This window comes from Cyrtonyx montezumae, unplaced genomic scaffold (genome assembly GCF_038088225.1).
Source record: "Cyrtonyx montezumae isolate F1298 unplaced genomic scaffold, pur_monq_1.0 scaffold_3, whole genome shotgun sequence".
NCBI lineage: Eukaryota > Metazoa > Chordata > Aves > Galliformes > Odontophoridae > Cyrtonyx > Cyrtonyx montezumae.
The window spans coordinates 157488884-157506777 of record NW_027072034.1 but is presented as its reverse complement, the minus strand read 5'-3'; the positions used below and the strand labels follow the sequence as shown (position 1 = coordinate 157506777).

The 17894-nt window shown below is 44.6% G+C and overlaps 2 protein-coding genes across 3 annotated transcripts in view; one reads left to right on the top strand and one right to left on the bottom strand.

The window, feature by feature from the left end:
• The window catches only part of LOC136053136 (store-operated calcium entry regulator STIMATE-like), a 29236-nt gene extending 20528 nt beyond the window's left edge, over positions 1-8708 (top strand). The window contains exons 6-9 of one of the 2 annotated variants that reach the window (XM_065743798.1): positions 37-120; positions 1786-1902; positions 7518-7631; positions 8271-8708. In XM_065743798.1, the coding sequence (XP_065599870.1) occupies positions 37-120; positions 1786-1902; positions 7518-7631; positions 8271-8384 (429 nt within the window). In that variant the 3' untranslated portion in view covers positions 8385-8708. The remainder of the gene's footprint in view (positions 1-36; positions 121-1785; positions 1903-7517; positions 7632-8270) is intronic. The other variant, XM_065743797.1, reaches the window with a different exon arrangement.
• A 2574-nt stretch (positions 8709-11282) lies between these two features.
• Positions 11283-17894, bottom strand: part of ITIH5 (inter-alpha-trypsin inhibitor heavy chain 5) — a 47077-nt gene continuing 40465 nt past the window's right edge. The window contains exons 12-14 of the mRNA XM_065743770.1: positions 17139-17255; positions 14476-14853; positions 11283-13207 (exon numbers count right to left, since the gene is read on the bottom strand). Of these exons, the coding sequence (XP_065599842.1) occupies positions 12909-13207; positions 14476-14853; positions 17139-17255 (794 nt within the window). The 3' untranslated portion in view covers positions 11283-12908. The remainder of the gene's footprint in view (positions 13208-14475; positions 14854-17138; positions 17256-17894) is intronic.

Here is a 17894-nt window from a genome sequence, read left to right as displayed (position 1 = left end):
AGTAATGCTTCTAAATGCTTTTTCTTTTCTCTGCAGCTTCAGCAGATCCTCTTGAGTTACATCCCAAACCCTCAGCTGGAGCTCGTCCTGGTCATGTTTGTTGTGCCTTTTATTGTAAATGTAAGTAATGTCACTTCAAGTACAAAGTGAGCTGATTTGGGAAATGTGGTCCTTTTCTATGGGAGGAATGTACAGGACATGACTTGAGGCGGCCTTGAGTAATCAAAGTGGATGGACAAGGTAAAAGGGAGTGGAAGCAAAGACACATTACAAACACAAATCTGTAACTACAGCCTACCAAGGACTCTGTTCCTAACTCCCACTCCCTTATCCAAGCTGCTGTGTGGCTGATTTGAGGACAGTTGAAACATGTCAGCTGAGAACTGCATCTAAACAGCAAGTTGCAGGCACGAGGGTGCCCCAAAGTTAAAGTTCCTGTAGGAATGTGGGAACCTGCTGGGCTTTCAATTGCAAGTAGAAGTTAGTGGAAGGAGTATGTGTGTATGAGAAGAAAAAGACAAGATAATTTAGTGGCCTTTAAGGGCAAAAAAGGTCTCTTCTTGCAATGATCCATCTCAAGAAAGCTGTCCTTGATCAAGGGAGCTTTTTTTTTAAGTGTACTGTAGCTGAGGAAGGAAAAAACAACTTTGTCCTTTGTTGTATATGCCAAGTAAAGGGTCCCTGCAAACAGCACAAAGCTGCAAATATCTCAGATGCCTTATTTGTACTCCAACCTTGAAAGGAAAAAGACTTTCTTGATTACATTCACCAAGGCTACAAGAGTGAGCGGCCAAAAATGCATGTTTTCAGCAGAAGCAGAGACTACAGTCCCAATAGAGAAGGAATCTGTTTGTTCTAGGAGTGCATCAGTCCTGTTGCATGACAGATCTCTCTGCAGGTGTAACATGTATTTAATATGAGGGCACTGGATTGACCATATGTTGTACTTTTATACCCATGTTGCACTGCAAAAAAAAAAGCACTGCTAACTCAAGAGACTTGGGTCCTTTTGACAGTTGGGTGTTGTCAGTAGACCTTGAGCCAGGCATGGTCTTTGTTGATCTGCATCATTTAAAGCTGTGATGTTACTTAGATTGTCTGTCACTTAAATCTACAAGCATTCATGGAAACATGAACAGAAGTGCTGAAGCTCTAGCAATAGGTGTAGTTTCCAAATTCAAGCAGATTTGCCTTCAGTTGGTATTTTGGAGGTGAGGAGGTATGCATTTGTTCATTAACAGTGAAATTGTTGAAGAAGCACAAATGTGGTCTGTGACAGCTGTATCTGAGACACCATTCTTCCACTTTTTTGGTGGGAAGTGTTGATCCATTCCCAATGCCAACTGAGGGAGTGAACTCTTTACATGTCTTAATAAAGATGGAGCATTGGGAAGGATAGGTTTACCTTCCTGTGCTACCAACCTGTCCTCCTGCTCTCACCGCATGGTGCTCTTATTTGTAAGCAAGCTCTGGTTCTCTTAAAGTGACTGCAAGGCAGAGCAAGTGAACATTGGATGATGTTGGTTCAGAAACTTGGTCTATCGTGACCTGATTTCACTTGGTCTCCAGTGAGTAGGGGATCCTCAGAATTTGTGAGGAAGAGACCTTAGGAACTTGCCTCATCCACCCCAACAGATACATTAAACATGGGGTTAATTTGGATATTAGATTACTGGAAGACAGAGGTTTTGAGGATCCAAAAGGAGAAGAAAGCATTAAGCTTGGTTAGCATGACTTTGCATTTTGGTCCCTGCAGTCTATTCATGAAACTTCTTTCTCCCCAAGGCCATTATGTTCTGGGTTGTGGACAGCTTGATCATGAGGAAATACAAGCAGAAAGACACCCTGGTTATCAATGGATCCACAGAAACCCCACGGGCTAGGAGGAGTGAGGAATCTCGGGTAAGACCAAAGATGTTCTAAGTCAAAGACAGAACTGTGTGCTTGGGTATGGCTTTGGTTGTACCAGAACTGTGCTGTAGACCTGGACTGATGCTTCACGAATGTGTGGGTGTCTTCGTGCAGTCCAGATAACTTCCCTGTTTGCAGCTGAGGTCAGATGAGGTTCCCTGGGGGGATTTGATGTAGTATCACAACCCATATAGTAGTGCTAAAATACTGGTCTGAAGGATCACAGCAACTCATGAGGGTGGATCACAGGAGGGGCAGGCTGAAACTGGTGGGCACGTCTGCCCTGGCACTATTAACTTTAGTTTTATTAATTGTAATTGATCTTGGCTCAGGACTTGCTTTCCTTGCTGCAGCCTCCCTTCTTGGGGGACAAGGCCTAGCTGGGAATCCTGCTTTTTGGCAGTATTTTGAATCATTCAGTCTATAATCTCGTAGCTGTAGGAAGCTGTTCTGCATCATCTGAGCTTGACTTTTGAAGTTAAGGAGGGTGGGATGGGAGTGGAATGCTCCAGTACCAGCAGGCTTTGTTCTTATAGTTAATGGCACATGGACTGCCGGGCAGGTACTGCCTGTGTTCCCCATCAGGCTTTTGCAGGAGACACAATCTGATTCAGTGGGTTGAATTCCCTTCCTTCTCCTGGCTCCCAGCCCTTACTTGAGTGCTCAGTGCCTGACTCCAGGTATCAGGAGGCTCTGTGATTGTATCCTGCAGCTCACTGGCAAGAGTTAAGGTTAAATCACTTCTGGCAGTCGTAGGCTGGCTCCTGCAGTAGCTGAGGAATTTGGGATGAACAGGAATAGCTCTTGCTTTCTGAGTGCTATTTCACAGAGTAACTCTGTTCATTGTGATAATGAACAGGGCATTCAATTACTGTCAGTACTGTGATGTATGCATAGGTAGTGTTGTTCAGCAGCATCCTTGCTGGTCTGCCCAGTAGGGATGGCTTAAGGGTTCAGGAGGACATGGCATCTGCCCTTCTGGCAGGAAGGGCATGCAGATGCAAGCAACTGGTGAGACAAGTGAGTCATTCTTCTTGGCCCAGCATTCACATAAACAGTTGTGGCTTGGCAAGGCTGCTGAGAACACGTGAGCAATGTGTCCCATGGAGTTTCCTGAACTGTGGGGCATCCTGAAGGAATCTGTATTGATCTGGGGAGGGAAGAAGAGCTCAGCTAAGCAGTGCCAGCGTGTCTTAATAGTTGTACATTGAAACTAAGGACTGATACCTAAGACATAAAGGTAGTGTATTCTAGATTGTCTGTTCTAGATTGTCTAATTCTGGACAAGAGCTTAGCCCTGGCTGTAGCACAGTCCTGGTTTCTTGATGTGTTCAACAGTGGTGCATCCTGAGCAGGCCTCCAACCTAGCTCCACTTGTATAGAACTGATGGCGAATATCTGTTGTACTGATAGGATGTGCTGGAGTGTTCCTGAGGTTTAAATTCAGCTAATACTGTATTGCCTCCGTGCCCTTGTTTTGACTGGAGAGCAACTCTGAAGCTACAAGCTGTTTTCCAACCCACTGAAACCTATGCTTGGGTCGCTTGATCTCATAGATCTCATAAGCTTCAGGCTGGTGTAGATACACAGGTGGTGTTGAAGTTACTGAATCTCCATAGAAATAATGTTGTCCCCTCCAGTGGAGTGAGGCAGGAGACAAGTGTTCTGCAGCCTCTAGCTCAGTTTTTGGATAACCTAAAGGGAAGATGCCTGTTAATCTCCAGAAGCTGGGAAGGCTTTTCTGATAGCTTGACCTGGGTAGGGTGTTTCCAGTGGTGGATATGGACTCTGAGTCCTTCTGTCAAAGGCTTTTCCCATCCTCCAAGTATATGGCTCCTTCTCTCATAGAAGCTCTTGCTGAAACCTTCCTTGTGCAGGTTGTCTGTCTATCCTAAAAATCCTGCTCCATCACCATAGGTTAGCTATCAAGGTGATAGGTTTGTACCTGGAAATGTCTACAGGATCTGCTCAGATACACTCCCGTGCCTCTTGTCCAGCACTATACAAATAATTTGGGTGGGGAAGGTTGTTAATTACTAAAGACAGACATGAATGACGTTTTTTTTCCAATTCTGCTTCTTATCATGGGGCCTTGAAGTAGATTCCTGCGTTGTTACTTTAATTTCATGCTATTAAATACATTGTTGGATGGTTGAGTGCTAGAGCTGGGTTAGCTAGAATTTAGGCTCAAAAATCAGAAAACGAGGGTTTTCAGGGCTTGTGTTGGCTAAATTTCCCAACCTGAACAGGTTATTCTTCCCTCCCTGCTGCCTACTTGTCTAGGAAGAGCTGAGAAGCATCTATGTACAGAGCAGGGCTGACGGGAGCTAATGTGTCCTGTGGTTTATCAGAGTTCATCAGCACTGTCTAGCAGCAGGCGCCAGTAGCTCCCCATCATGCTGCCTCCTTGAATTTCAACCCTCTGTCTATCTCACCAGTAGTGTCATTATTTTCACTTGAACTTGCAGTCCCTCTGGAAAAGAAGGGGGAGAAAGGAAAGCAGTGGGCTGAAGTTAACCTGTTAAACACTGACCATAGGGATAGCAACATCAGGTTGGGTATAAGGGTAAACTTATTCTCAGAGTAGTAGTGCATTGGCACAGGCTGCCCAGAAAGGTGGTGGAGTCTCCTTCTATGGAGACATTCAAAACCCACCTGGATGTCTACCTGTGTGACATACTGTAGGGAACCTGTTTTGGCAGGGTGGTTGGACTTGATCTCTTGAGGTCCCTTCCAACCCCTGCAGTTCTGAACTCTGAAAGGCCCAGTCTTAGTGCAGAAGAATATCACTCTTGCTTCCAAGTGAACCTTAAACCTTTATTCTTTATAACTTGTGTCCTACCTTGGTAAATGTTCAGTCCATTTTTGCTTTTGTGAGGGATGGATAGGGGACTTCAGAGTGCCAGTCTGAATCTGGTGCTATTCAGGGTAGGGAAGAGCATTCATCTGCTTGGCCCTGATTTCTGCTTTGCATGTGTCCTGCCCTTGACCTGTCTGTTTTCCCTTGTTCAAAAGAAAAGTGTTGATAAACTTCAGATCTTATCTGTGGTTTCTTTGTTTTCACCATTTAAGAAAACAAGTCAGTTTTAATAATGTTGTATTTGATCTTTTTGGACTTGTTTTAGTTTTTTCCTCAAGGAGTAAGTGAGCTTCTGCTCTTTTTTTTTTTTTTCCTCTGCTCTTTGAAGGGTTACACTTTCAGAGGCAAATTATAGCGAAATTTGGTCTAATAGCAGTGGTTCTTTGCAGGGAAACTGGAGGTTAGCTTAAGGTTGAGAGGAGAGCTGATTTACTGCATGGACCTTCGTGGTTCTCGTGGAGTTCAGCACCAATTCTAATCCCTTCCATAGGAACTATAACTTCTGACAAAGTGGTCGATTGAAGGTGATAGTGAATTGTTGAACTGTTACCTCCTGCTTTAAGAGTTGAAGAGCACTCCAAGAGCAAGTTTGACTGACTTATTGGTTAGCTGAGCTGGTTTTCAGTAGCTCAAGGCAAAATCAAGTGTTTGCTCTTTAGGAGGAAGTTAAATGAAAAAGGGTGTAAAGGTGCTTCTGGAAGGAGACTGTCCCACCTGTCAGCTCTATTGGTATATGGGAACTCATCTGAACTCAGATGTGAGAGGAAGGTAGGATGGTTCCTGTCTCTGTATGTGACTGGTAGAGTTTCAGACCAAATTCCATGTCTTGTGTGGAAATAGCCCTTAAGCTTTTCTTCTCAACTTGTTCTTCCTGGTGTGAGGAGGAATGCATGAACTATTTGAGGGCTGAGAGGAGCAGTAGCACATTGTCCTGGGACTGGGAAATATGGTTAGTTCCAGCTGTACCACTAATCTGTTGTTGATTCTGACCTGGAAACATCTGTAGAGGAAATGCCTTGACCAGGGCTGTGCTGAAACATCCCAAAGTATTCTGTCTGGGGAAAATAATGGTCTGTACCATGACCCTCATAGCAGTGAGGTGCCTTCTTGTGATGAAGCTCACCAGGGAGTTGTGGAAAGGTTACCAGAGGACTGCTGGCTTGAGTGGTTTTGTATGAGCTGTAGAGTGGGCAGATAGCAGGCACCGAGTGCTGTGCATCCAGACCCACTTGGGCTGCTATGTCTGCCATGGGTGGCTGTGAGAAGGTCTGAGTTTGCAGCTGAAACCCACCTTAATAATCAGTTCATCAGACTCCAGAGTTGACTTGTTGCAGCCTGTCAGAGTCAGGCTTGTCATGATTTTCTTTTTTTTTATAATGCTGTGTGATTGATTGGCCATTTTTTCTGGTTCTGGAGTATCATAATATTTATATAATAAACAGGAAATCTTCACGTGGAAGAGATGGAAACTTTCCCATGTTGTCTGGAACAAAAAAAAAGTTGTGTAGGCTAACTTAAGGGGATAGAGGAGAATGAGATCTTAATCTGATCTACTGCTATCCTCTGAATATGTGATGTGCTGTTGTGAGGATAACAAAATCAGATGAGGTGTGTGTGAGTGGGGAGAATGTCTTGTCATGTGGCTGTTGAGCTTCTTTGAAGTCACTGACTCATTGCTGTTCGTTGTTCCTGTTTAGCTGTTTTGTTGCTGTGGTGACTGGCCTGGTGGTGCTGCCTTAAATAAAGAAGTGGAGGAGATATTCATAGCCATCTCCAGACACAGTTGTGAATGAATAGGGCTGTATTCTTGCTCTAGTTTCTTTTCCACCAAGGAATGCTAGGGTCTGGGGTCTGGCTGAGCTATTAGTGGGCCCATTGGGCTGAAAGTTTATAAGCTATCCTATAATTGGTGTTGTGGAGGTGGAAGGGTTTGTGGGATGGACACAGGAGACATCCCAGTTCATTGGTTCCAGTTCCATCACAAATTGATGAGGCGCTGTGGAACAGGCTGCTCAGGAAGGTGGCGGAGTCACCATCTCTGGAGGTGCTCAAGAAGAGGGTAGATATGGTACTAAGGGACATGTTTTAATGGGCATGGATGGATGTGTTGATGGTTGGACTAGGTGATCTTAGTGGTCTTTTCCATCCTTTATGGTTCTGTGAAATCAGGGTCAGATGGGGCTGAAACTTGAATGGGAAGCCTTTGCTGGGTGAAGCTGCTGCTTTTCTTCTTCATTGGATATGGGGGAAAGCTTTAGGTGGCTCTTTTCCCCTTATTGGACATGATCTAATGATGCTGACTGGGTACTGTGGGGCAAGTGAAGGAGAGGGAATGAGCTTCAGACATCACTCACCTAGAGAAACAAAACTGAAAGTGCTCGGCTGTGCTTCTAAACTTATGCCCATCCATAGCATAGAGTCACAGCCTTGAGTGTCAAAGACCTGGTTGTGCTTCTGACGTTGGAGACCAGTGCTGACCAGAAACCTTTGGCTCCCAGCTACTGCTGGGTTGACTGCACATCAACTGTGCTTAGATATTGTCCTTAGCTCCAGCAATAGGGCTGCTTTTGCTCGAAGCTAAGCTTTGAAGGAGCCGGATGGGGTTGAGCAAACAATCTGTCAAGCTGTGAATAGAATAACAATACTACCCATGCAAACAGCTTGTCTGGCTGGCATTAGGGTGCAGCTCTTCTGCAGGGCTGTGCAGCTCTAGCCTGAGTAAAATTCAGCCTTTTTCCTCTTCCAGATGATATGGCTAAAGGATGTCCCATCAGGATGGTTCCGTCTGCATCGAGCAAATGCTCCGGGCCGGTGGCACCCACTTAGCTCAGAACTGCCTCTTGGTAGCTTCAAGTCTGAGGTTAGCAGCTGAGAGCATAGGTGTTGTTCTGAAGGTGATGGGCAGCTTTGTGATTGTGCAGTGACCTGCTCTTATCAGGAGAGGTACTGGTGGGAGGTGTTGATGCTCTGTTCTGGCTCCTACAGTTCAGATTGTGCTGGCTAGAAATAATACAGTGCCAGACTAGCTCAGTATTTCTGAGCCTGCTGGCTATGGCTGAGCTCTGGAGATCACAAGCAGCTGGGGGCCTGGGAAAATGTCTCTTTATTACAGCTGTTTGCAAAATGTGGCCTAGTTTTTTGTGCCTCTCCTCAGAGGCTGCAGCCTGGACTGAATGTGAGTGTTTGCAAGTCCTGTCCTATGGTGAGCAGAGCTTTTAGCTGCCAGTTCCACTCCTGAGAGGGGTTGGGGGTATCAAAGGATCTGTGCTTGCATCCATACAGTCCTGGCAGTCATTGGAGTGGTCAGGGTGACCTTGAGACCTCTAAGCTGTGCCAAGGATGTTAGATCTTGCAACAGATCCTTCTACGAGTGCTTGTCCCCTCCAGCAATCCCCTGCTAGGGGATATTGCCTGTGGTATTAAGAGGAGAGAAGGAAATTTCAGCTGCATCTGGTTGAGGACTCTGATTCCGTGAACATCTGTCTGTTCTCCTCTCCAGGTGTTGCTCTCTCCAGACATGGATTTTGACCAGTCTGAAAGCGACCAGGATATCTCAGGACTCCAGGGAACAAACCAGAAGATGAAGCAGCCCAGCTACCACGTGGTCATCTGATGGCACTGAGACAAGGGAGGTGGAGGGAGGAAACAGGACTGTGATTCCTGAGCTGGCTGAGGAAGGATGCAGAGTGCAGCTGATCCCTAGGGATCTGTGCAGGCTTGCCTCATGTAGACCTCTCCTTCTGCAGTTACCTCTTTGGGATGGTGTCCATGCAGCCTGTATCTAAGCAGTATCTGCTTTATCTGCCTGACCCTGCCGTGGATGCATTGCAGACACACTGAGGTTAGGGTAAGGATGTGTACTTCCTCTGGCTGGCCAGCTGGGTGTAACTTTGTCAGGGCTAGAGTCTGCAATCAAAACGTTCTCTGCTTTTTATAGACCAAATCTGTAACACTTTTATATGCACAGATACACAACAGGACTGGTTTGTGATTATATATTTAAATGCCTTGAACTGAGAAGATTGTCTCAGTGGATCTGATGTTTGGGTTGGTTTTTTTTTACTATTTTATAAGGAATGCAATAAAGGTTTGACTTAAAGCTGCATCATATGTGAATTGTTTTCTTATGCCTTGTTTTATGAGATCCTAACACTGTAAAGGAAAGTGGGTGGGAGCTGTTGGGCCCTCCCAGATCCTTGCACCTTTTTGCTATGAGTTAGAGGTGCATGGCTTTTCCTGTTCTCTTGTTAATATTCTCTTGTTAACAGGCTCTGATAATCTACAAACAGCAAAAATGCAGAACAAGCTGCCCCTCTCAGGGGGCAGAACAGCTGCTTACTGTGTTCCCAGCCTGCTTGCAGATAGCTGTGCTGAAACTCAGTCCATGGTCTGAACAGGTAGACCCAGGCAAGCCTCACGTACTACTGAGGTCTCAAGAAGTGTTGGACAGGAGTTGTTTTAGTGTTTTCTGGGTGGGGTTGGTTTTCTGGGGTCCTCCCCTCCCTTGTTTTCATAGGGAAGCTATTCCTTAATCAGGCATGTAAGTAAAGGACTTGGATTTTCTGACTTGAGAGAGCTTTAGTCCTTTTAAAAACTAAGCTGAGCGGATGTGGATTTCCTTGGGTAGCTGTTTTTTCCAACTTCAAAGCAGTTTAGAAGTGTTAGATGCAAGTAAGTGTTGCATGCCCCTGAGTGAACTGGATATGCTTGGCTACATTTGCAGCTGTGCAGCCCTATGATGTATTTCTAGAGGTTAAGTCCCTTTTTGTTTCTTCATTCTTTAATGGTCAAAATCTTACTTGTGCTGGTATGCCAAATGGCTGTTGGAACAAATGACACACAGCTCTCTCTGAACAGCTCATTTATATTGCTTCATGACATCACTCATTGCCAGACAAGCAAAAGTTGCAGAGTCCTCTGCTGGTGAGGGCTGAAGCAACCCCTGTGCTGCTTAAGGTCTCAAATGAAAGCAGTTGGGAACAGGTTCCTGTTAGAAACTTGTCTGGGTGAAATGATATTTCAGTTTGTTCTTGCTGGAGCTGTGTAATGCCATACTAAGCCACAGCACAGCCTGCATTCTGAAATGGGAGCGATGCAATCTTGGAGAATAAACCTCACAGTGCTCAGCTGGCACAACGGTCCCTCATGAACACGAGGGGGGTGAAACATCCTTAATTTGAGGGGGGGCAGAGCACTGGAACAGGCTGCTAAGAGAGGTGGAGATGTTAAAATCCCACCTGGAAGTGATCACTTCCAGAGTGATTGCTCAGCCCTTGTTTCTGATGTTTGAGCAGTTTGTGAACTTCCAAGCACATCAATGCGAAGCAGAGGTGGAGGTGAGAATGAATGTATACTTGCACGTGCACTCAGCACAGTGTGTTTCCTGGGGGTATCTCAGCTATTGCAAGATCAAGCCTGGAAGATTCTCCTTCTGAGGGAGGAAAAGCATTAATACCCCTTTTTTAGATACTGGCTGCCCAGAGATGTGGTGGATGTGCTGCCCTTGGAGATGTTTGAGGCCAGGCTGGATCAGGCCCTGGTCAACCTGATCTAGCTGTAGGTATCCCTGTCTATTGCAGGGGAGTTGGATTAGACAGCCCTTATAAGAGTCCCTTCCAACTCAAATGATTCCACAGAAGGGGAAGCTGAAGTTTTCAGTCCACGACCTGCCTTTGCCCTTCCTGATCTTGGAGTATCAGGAACGTGAACTCTGTTTTGGAGTGGCTCTTTCAGCCATCTGGTAGCGTAAGCAGCATGAAGCATACCTATTCTTAGCTTCAAAGTTCATTTCATCTTTGGCAAATGAGAACTTCATGGTAGCGTTCACTGTAAAATATTTATTGTGAAATGGATAACTGGAACCTTAAGGAGAACTTGAGTACATTGCTCCAGGTGCTTCGCGTGGTTAGGAAGCTGGACTTGATCACTGTTCTTTTCAGACCCTGAAAGAAATATTTTCTTGGCTGGGGAAGAGGATCAACGATGCACCTGAAGCATTAGCAATGCATGCATCTATATGTACATACCTATATACAGGAGAGATGAGAGCCTAACCAAATCGCTCCCGCTAGCAATACACTTCAACAGCAAAATGTGGGAGGAGAGTGAAAACGTCAGAGAAAACCCTTTACTGCAAGGACAGCACAAAGACACCCACTGTCTTGAAGTCTGAGGTCACTCCCCTCTTCATCTAGTGAAACGGGATGTTATTTTGCAGTGGATGAGGTGATGTTTCCCCCATTTGCTTGGGTAGAGAAGTCAACCTCATGGACTCTCCTTTCATTCCTATCTTGCGAGCGTTCTGTCAAGTCTCTTTAGTTACTGCGTGCTCAGGACTGCCAAAGGTCTTGCCTTCATTTCTCCTTGTGGGACAGCTGTTTTCCAGGACAGCCAGGCTCAAAGCAGCAGTTTGGAAGAAAACATAGAGATAAAATCCTGACCCTTGGTAGAAGTTTTGCACTGGCCAAGCTCTTTGGAACGATCTTGCAGAGCGCAATTAATTCTAGTTGCTTTGGGCTGTTTCTCTCTCCCCATGTGGTGTAAAAAAAGCAGCCACGCTCACTACCTGCTCTGCTGCTGCAGTGCTCACTCATTGATCAAGCAACTAGAAAACAACCCCACCCAACCCACGCCAGCAGCTGGAGCTCCCACAGCAACAGTATGACTTTGTTTTTAAATATGCAAAAAATTAGTCAAGATTGAACCTATTTCTGTCCGCCTCTGGCAAGTACTTATTTTTCTCCTCACACATGGATATCATTTAGCTGCTGGGGATGCTTCCATCAGCCACCCGCCTTCCTTCCTCTAGAGAAGGCAGAGCGTGCATGAGTTCAATTTGGCCGTAAAGACTTCAACTTTGTGGTTGTCAAAGTCTTCTTTGGCCAAATCCTCTACCAGCAGACTCCCCTGTAGCATTGTTCAGTGGTGCCTCATTTTCAAATAGACCACAGCTTTGCTGTTTGGGTTTGGAGGTTTCTTCACAGAGCAGCAGCACCACCTGCAGTGGGGGTGGCTGGCAGACCCTCCCGTAAGCTTCTGCTGCCAAATTCCTGCTGCATACAAATTCCTGCAGGGCAAGGAAGGAGGAGCAGCCAGGGAAACTGGGATGAAAATTTTTAAAGATTTGGAATAAATAAATACTGCTCTTGATTAGAAAAGCAGCTACAACTGTCCGGTCTAGATCGAGGCACTTTTTGTAGGGTCACAAGCTATGGAGGGTGCAGGTTCATCATCTTTTAGCAAATTTAAATCTCTGTGAAGCAGAAGTGATATTCTGCTCAAGGAAGTGGGAGGTCTGTTGGAAGCCCTCAGTGGAACTTTGCTCTTCTCCCAGGGACTGATGAATCAGGATGAAATCACTACGTTTATAATGTCATTTAAATGGGATGCTTTCTGGAATGATTGCTGGCACCGACCCTGTTTCTGCTGAGGACCACAGGTTCAGCCTGTGCTCTAAGACAGCAATAAACTGTATAATGGCCTTCACCACTGTATTAAGAGTCTGTGGTGATTCAGGACACAGTATGTTCAGTGACAAATCCAGACCCTATCCCAACAGCCAAGAAAGCGATACCTTATTATGGCCTGTTGATTTAAAGTTTTTATTTCTTTCTTACCTTTTTGATGCTAATGGCTCTCTGAAGATGAATATCCACCTATCTCTCCTCTCCCTCTTCTCTCCCCAGGGACTGTGGCTGGAGCATGTACTCCACGTCACTTCCTTGCAAAGTATGGTCACCCAAGGTTGCCTCTCTATGTAGGCACTGTATGATTCGTGTCTTTCATGGGTAACCCACCACCCCCTGGAGTTATTGCACAGATCCCTGAATGGGCTTAAGGCTGGCAGCTCTGCATTGATAGGAATGCTACCCTCTTTCTCCCTCCTGACCCACTGGGAGAGCACCAATCACACCCTTAACTGTATCCTCAATCCTTTCCTCCCACCTCCTCGTCTTCAGGAATTTGAAGAACCCTGTTCATCTATCATGAAATAGAGACAGTTGATTTCCAAGGGCAACAAGACTTAGTTTCTTTGGCACCAAGAAGTATAGAAATATTCATACATTGCCTATCTCTAGAGGCTTCAGAAGGGACCCGCTGTCACACATGCTGCTGCAATGCATTGCTATGATCAGTCTTAAAGGCTGTTAGTCGTCCCAGGGCTGGTCCCAGTGTCAAAAGGATGAGAAGCCAAATAGTCTTTATAGCTGCCATCAATCAGTTTGTCTGCGTTGTTTTTGGCAAACCAGCAGTCAACTTGCTGCTGGCCATTGTAGATCCTCCTCTGCTTCCACACAACAGGAACAAGCCGGCCCTTCACTTTCAGAGTGTTTGTAAGGTTTGGCTGTAACACTTCAGTTTGGTTTTGGCCAACTTGCTGATGATTTGTGTTTAGAGATTCCCGAAGAAGTTTAACTTCATGGTTCAAGAACTGACCTGCAAGGCAATATGAAACAGACACCTTTAATAGCTGCTTTGTGCCTATGTATAAGTAAGTTTTTAAATAAGCTGTGTTTTAAGGGCTCTCAGAGTGTGGAGTTGTTTACAGCTTCTCAGTAATAACATAATGAGTCTAGGTCCTGAGATTCTTTAATAAAACTTGCGAAGACAGGCATTAGAATAAGACCTTAGTTCTCGTCCACATGTCAAAATATACTGTCTGAGCTGAAGAGATTCTTGAGCTGCTAGTAGTTTAAGTTCCCCTCTTTAAGGAGGGTAAAGTAAAGGAGGATGGCCTACACAAAGCCCATTAGCAAGTGGAAAGATGACCTAGGCCTGCAACCACAACTTCTCTTCTCTAAACTTCTTAGAGTCTTTTAGGTAGATGCAAGGGGCCTGAATCCAAAACTCCATACTTGAAAGATCATCTCCTGCTTTGCCTTAGAATGCCTGAATGTCATGGAAACTATGGCTTCAGCCTTAGCTCTGCACATGTGTACGTCCACAAACATCACAACTTGTCATCTGAAAGAGCCTAACTGTTCAGACATTCTCTGAACCTTCCTAAAGCCCAGTTGATCTCAGAATGTGGGGATGGTTCATATTCAAAAATTTGAAAGAAATACTAATGTTTCTTAATCTCAATCTGGCTTACATGTAAGCAGCTCAGTCCCACAAAGACAGACCTTCTGTAGTATGGAAGCACAGAACTTGAAGATTGTAAGCCAGTGATCTAACTCTGTGCACTAACTCTGTGACCAGAACTCTCTTTCGGAATCTGCAAGACCTCAGCTGACTCCTTTCTGCTTAGAGAGAGTCAGACCCAACTCTGTTAGGTTCCTGAGAACACGTAGCTGCTGATCTATTCTAATTTAGGACTATTATTGGAGAATGTTTTATCGATGCCATATTAGGGGTTCTTGTGAAATACTTGCTTTCTCTCTCTGTATTATTTATCTCTGGGAGCTTCTATTATGTGTATTCAAATGACAACTGCATTAAACAGTTGGTAATGCAGGGTGGTAATGGGAAATATAGGCACAGACATAGCTGGGATAGTGAGAGAGTGCTCATACAAAGAAAGATGGGAGAGGAGTTGGGAACGCCAGCAACAGAAGTCATTTTCAAGAAGGAGTAGAAGTCAGACCTGCTAACTCAAACTCCACATAACTTTTTCATCACCTCCTGTCTCTGTCCTTTACAACTGTTTGGAAGAATCATTTTTCCCTGGTTTACAGCTCTGAACCTGAGCACCTCTTACTTACCCAGTAACCCGTGGGAGTCAGAAGAGAGACCTTTACTGTTGGAGATGTAGAACCCCAGATGATCCTTCTGGTATGGAGCTGGCTTCTTGTAGTGGTGGATGAGGATGACAAAGCTGATAGTGTCTCGTATCGTCACAGTGATGTTGGAATTGGCAGAGATGGACACCTCCAGACTGCTGCTCCGCACAGCAACACTCCTGTCACAGGACAGAATAAGTCTTTCCCCATCATCCAGGATAATTCTGGTGGGTGTGATCTCCAGGTAAGATCTCTCTGGCTTATTGCTGAGGATAGTGATGGTGTTGAAGTAAGTCCTATGTTTCTTGTGGCCATTGGGTGGTGCAGGAGCTCCAATCAATTGCCCGTTCACAGTTACACCTTGGCAGGAATAGAATCAGTAAGTGAAAACTGGAACCAACAACAGGTCTATAGCCTCAAAGATATGAGCTTTATAACCAAAGACATGCAGATTCACCACCTCATGCTTTATTTATTTCACTATTCAGTGTTCAAAAGAGTTCTACCAGTGTGTTACAAGTTGATAAACTTATGTAGAGTACCTGAATTTATCCAAGATAAGAAATACTGGCTTGCTCTGAAGTCAAGTGACCCTTGCCTCTTTAGTCCCTACCATGTGTATATAATACCCAGGATAGGATAAGCTGCTTCTTGGCACAGCCACATCCTAAGCTCTATCCAACTTCAGGACAGCTTATAATCAGTACACTTACATGGGTTTTTTGACCTATATAAGACAAATATTTACCTTGCTGACTACTATAACTCCACTGGCCATGGTATGATTTAACTAAACTATTTATTTGTTGCTAAGATTTGGGCAAACATAGGGTAAACACAGATCCTAGAGAACTAAGGCAAGCTGCCGGCAGGCCTGCTTTTCCTCAAATCACCAGCTGGCATAGACTGAACTTCTTCCAGGAACAGGACCTGAACATATCCAAAAGTTGCTGTATCAAAGGATCTCATGGCAGTACAGGTTTTGAGACTGATGTCCCTCACTATCTGACTCTTAAGAAGAGATCAAACTTGGGTAGCTCCAGAGTAATGTCCACCACCTTGGCCACAACATTAAAGATGGAGTAGGACCTACAGAAAGAACAGCCTGAACTACAACAGTGTGATGTGCTAAACCTTTTCAGGTGCCAGTGTAAGAAATCCAGGCTCTCTTTGTGTGGCTGCAGAGGAGTACCCTGAACCTGCACTCTGCTTGGGTTATTTTCAGTTTGGCCAGCAGTGCCCTTCCAGCTTCCCTCAGATTTGACCCAAAAAAGACCACTTTCAAGCAGTCCAAGATGCAGATCGCACTGAGCCAATTGAAGCCTTGAGGTCCACAGCAAGATTCCCAATCATTTTAATTACCTTTGAGACTTCCTGTCTGTAAAAAGTGGCTTATTTCCCACAGATCTTTGCACATCTACTATACAGAATTGTGGAACTGTTAAAAGGGACCATTAAAGATCCTCTAGTCCAACTCTCCTGCAACAGGGAGATAACAGGGACATCTACGATATGGCAACAGTAAGGGGAGAAGCTTGTGGCTAATTCAGCCTAGACTCACGACATCAACATACAGATGAAATCTCTCTTCCTCTCATCATTCCTGAGGGATTTTATTGTTTGCATCCTTATAGACTCAATATGCTAGTTCTACAGAGTCTGCTTTCCTTAAACTCATTCTGGATTTCAGTCACAGAATCACTCATGTAGTAGCACATATATAGTCTGCAAAAGAAATCTATGGGGAACACTGCCAGGATCTGGATTTTATTTACCAAGGTAGGCATGGGTGCTATGGAGGGTAGGCCGCAGAAAAGAATTATTGTGACTTTATTGTTGAAGTTGTTTATCTCCTTTGTAAAACAAGTATGAGTTATCTCCGGTTTTGACAGCCCCTGCCTCCCACCATTTCCTTGCCTAGGACATAATCTGCTTATTAGCTGCCATGCTTAGAATTCCACATCAGATCAGACCACAGTTTGGGCCTCTGGTTATCAGAATGTCTCCTGCAAAATAGATCCTGAACTGTGGGGGTTTTCTCAAGGCTGTCCTGACTTGGTAACCAGTTTGGAAGTCCCCTCACTGAAAAAGCCTCACTGCTTGGTTAGCTTGTTTGGATACTTCACTCTGTCCTGGAGCAATCAATCAGTGCTTTAAGTAGAGAGTGAAGTTCCAATATACAAGGAATCTTGATCAGTCTATGCTGCTAAATCTTCCTTTTGCATATTGTGACCTCGTAACTACAGCGTTAGTGAAGCTGTGCTATCATAGGTTTATAGGTTCATAAGGTTGGAAAGGACCTACAAGATCATCTAGTCCAACCATCCTCCTATCACCCAAAGAAATACCCACTATCAAAGAAATGCACTGCCTCTGAACCAAATAGGTGAATCCCCTGTAGGACCTCTCAGCATTTGAGCATTCAAAATGCCTGTGGCTGTTTACTCAGCTGTGCCTCTTCTTGTTCTAGTGCTGGTCAAGTACAGTCCCCAGCCCTTACTGGATCCTCATCATCAGGACCTGAGCTCTCCAATCTAGCTGGAATGAAGCAGTACATACACTTGAAAGGGTCTCGGCTGTTTTGTACATGATTGCCACTCCCTTGCTTCTAGCCAATGAAGACCTTAACTTCCTTAGCTGCTCACCAGATTCCTTATGATCAGAGACCAGTCGAAGAATGTCTCCTGGTTCTCCATCAATATTGAAGCAGACAGAGAACTTGCTGGAGGGAAAATCAATGACAAAGTGAGGGTCTCCATCCGCTGGGAAGACATGGAATGGAGACACATGTGAGAGACATACACACAACTCCAGAGTTTAAGAGTATAACACAATTTCTTTTCAAAGAGCTTTTTTTCCTGTTGTTTTTTTGTTGTTGTTGTTTTTGTTTTTTGCTGTTTGTTTGTTTTCCTAAGGCCTGCTTCTTTATTGTTTTTAGACATTTTGCCAGGAAACACCAAGCTTTGCTTTGTTTTTCACAAAGATTGTTTTGTTTTTCTCACAGAAGGCATTGGGTATTCAATGAAAAATTGAAACCTGAAGTAGCCTAGGAGAAAAATAGGGTGTTTTCTTCCTGAAACAATATATCATATGGGAGTTACCATGCAAGTGTCTAATATTCCTGTTTTTCATTGGCTGTTCATGGGCATCATCCCTAACAGCATATATAAATATACCTTCTAACCAAAGATTGCTGGATGGGCACACCTCCCACTGAACCTGCCTGGCCACCATCAGATTGGAGCCAACAATAACAGATTTTAAATGGTCCCATGAACATCAACTTTAAAAAATCTTTTACCAGCCATCAAGTACCAGATAGGTGTGATTATAAGACAAGCAAGAACGCTCCTCTGTAAGGTAAATTTCATCTTATCCACTGAAATTCAAGTCTACATTAC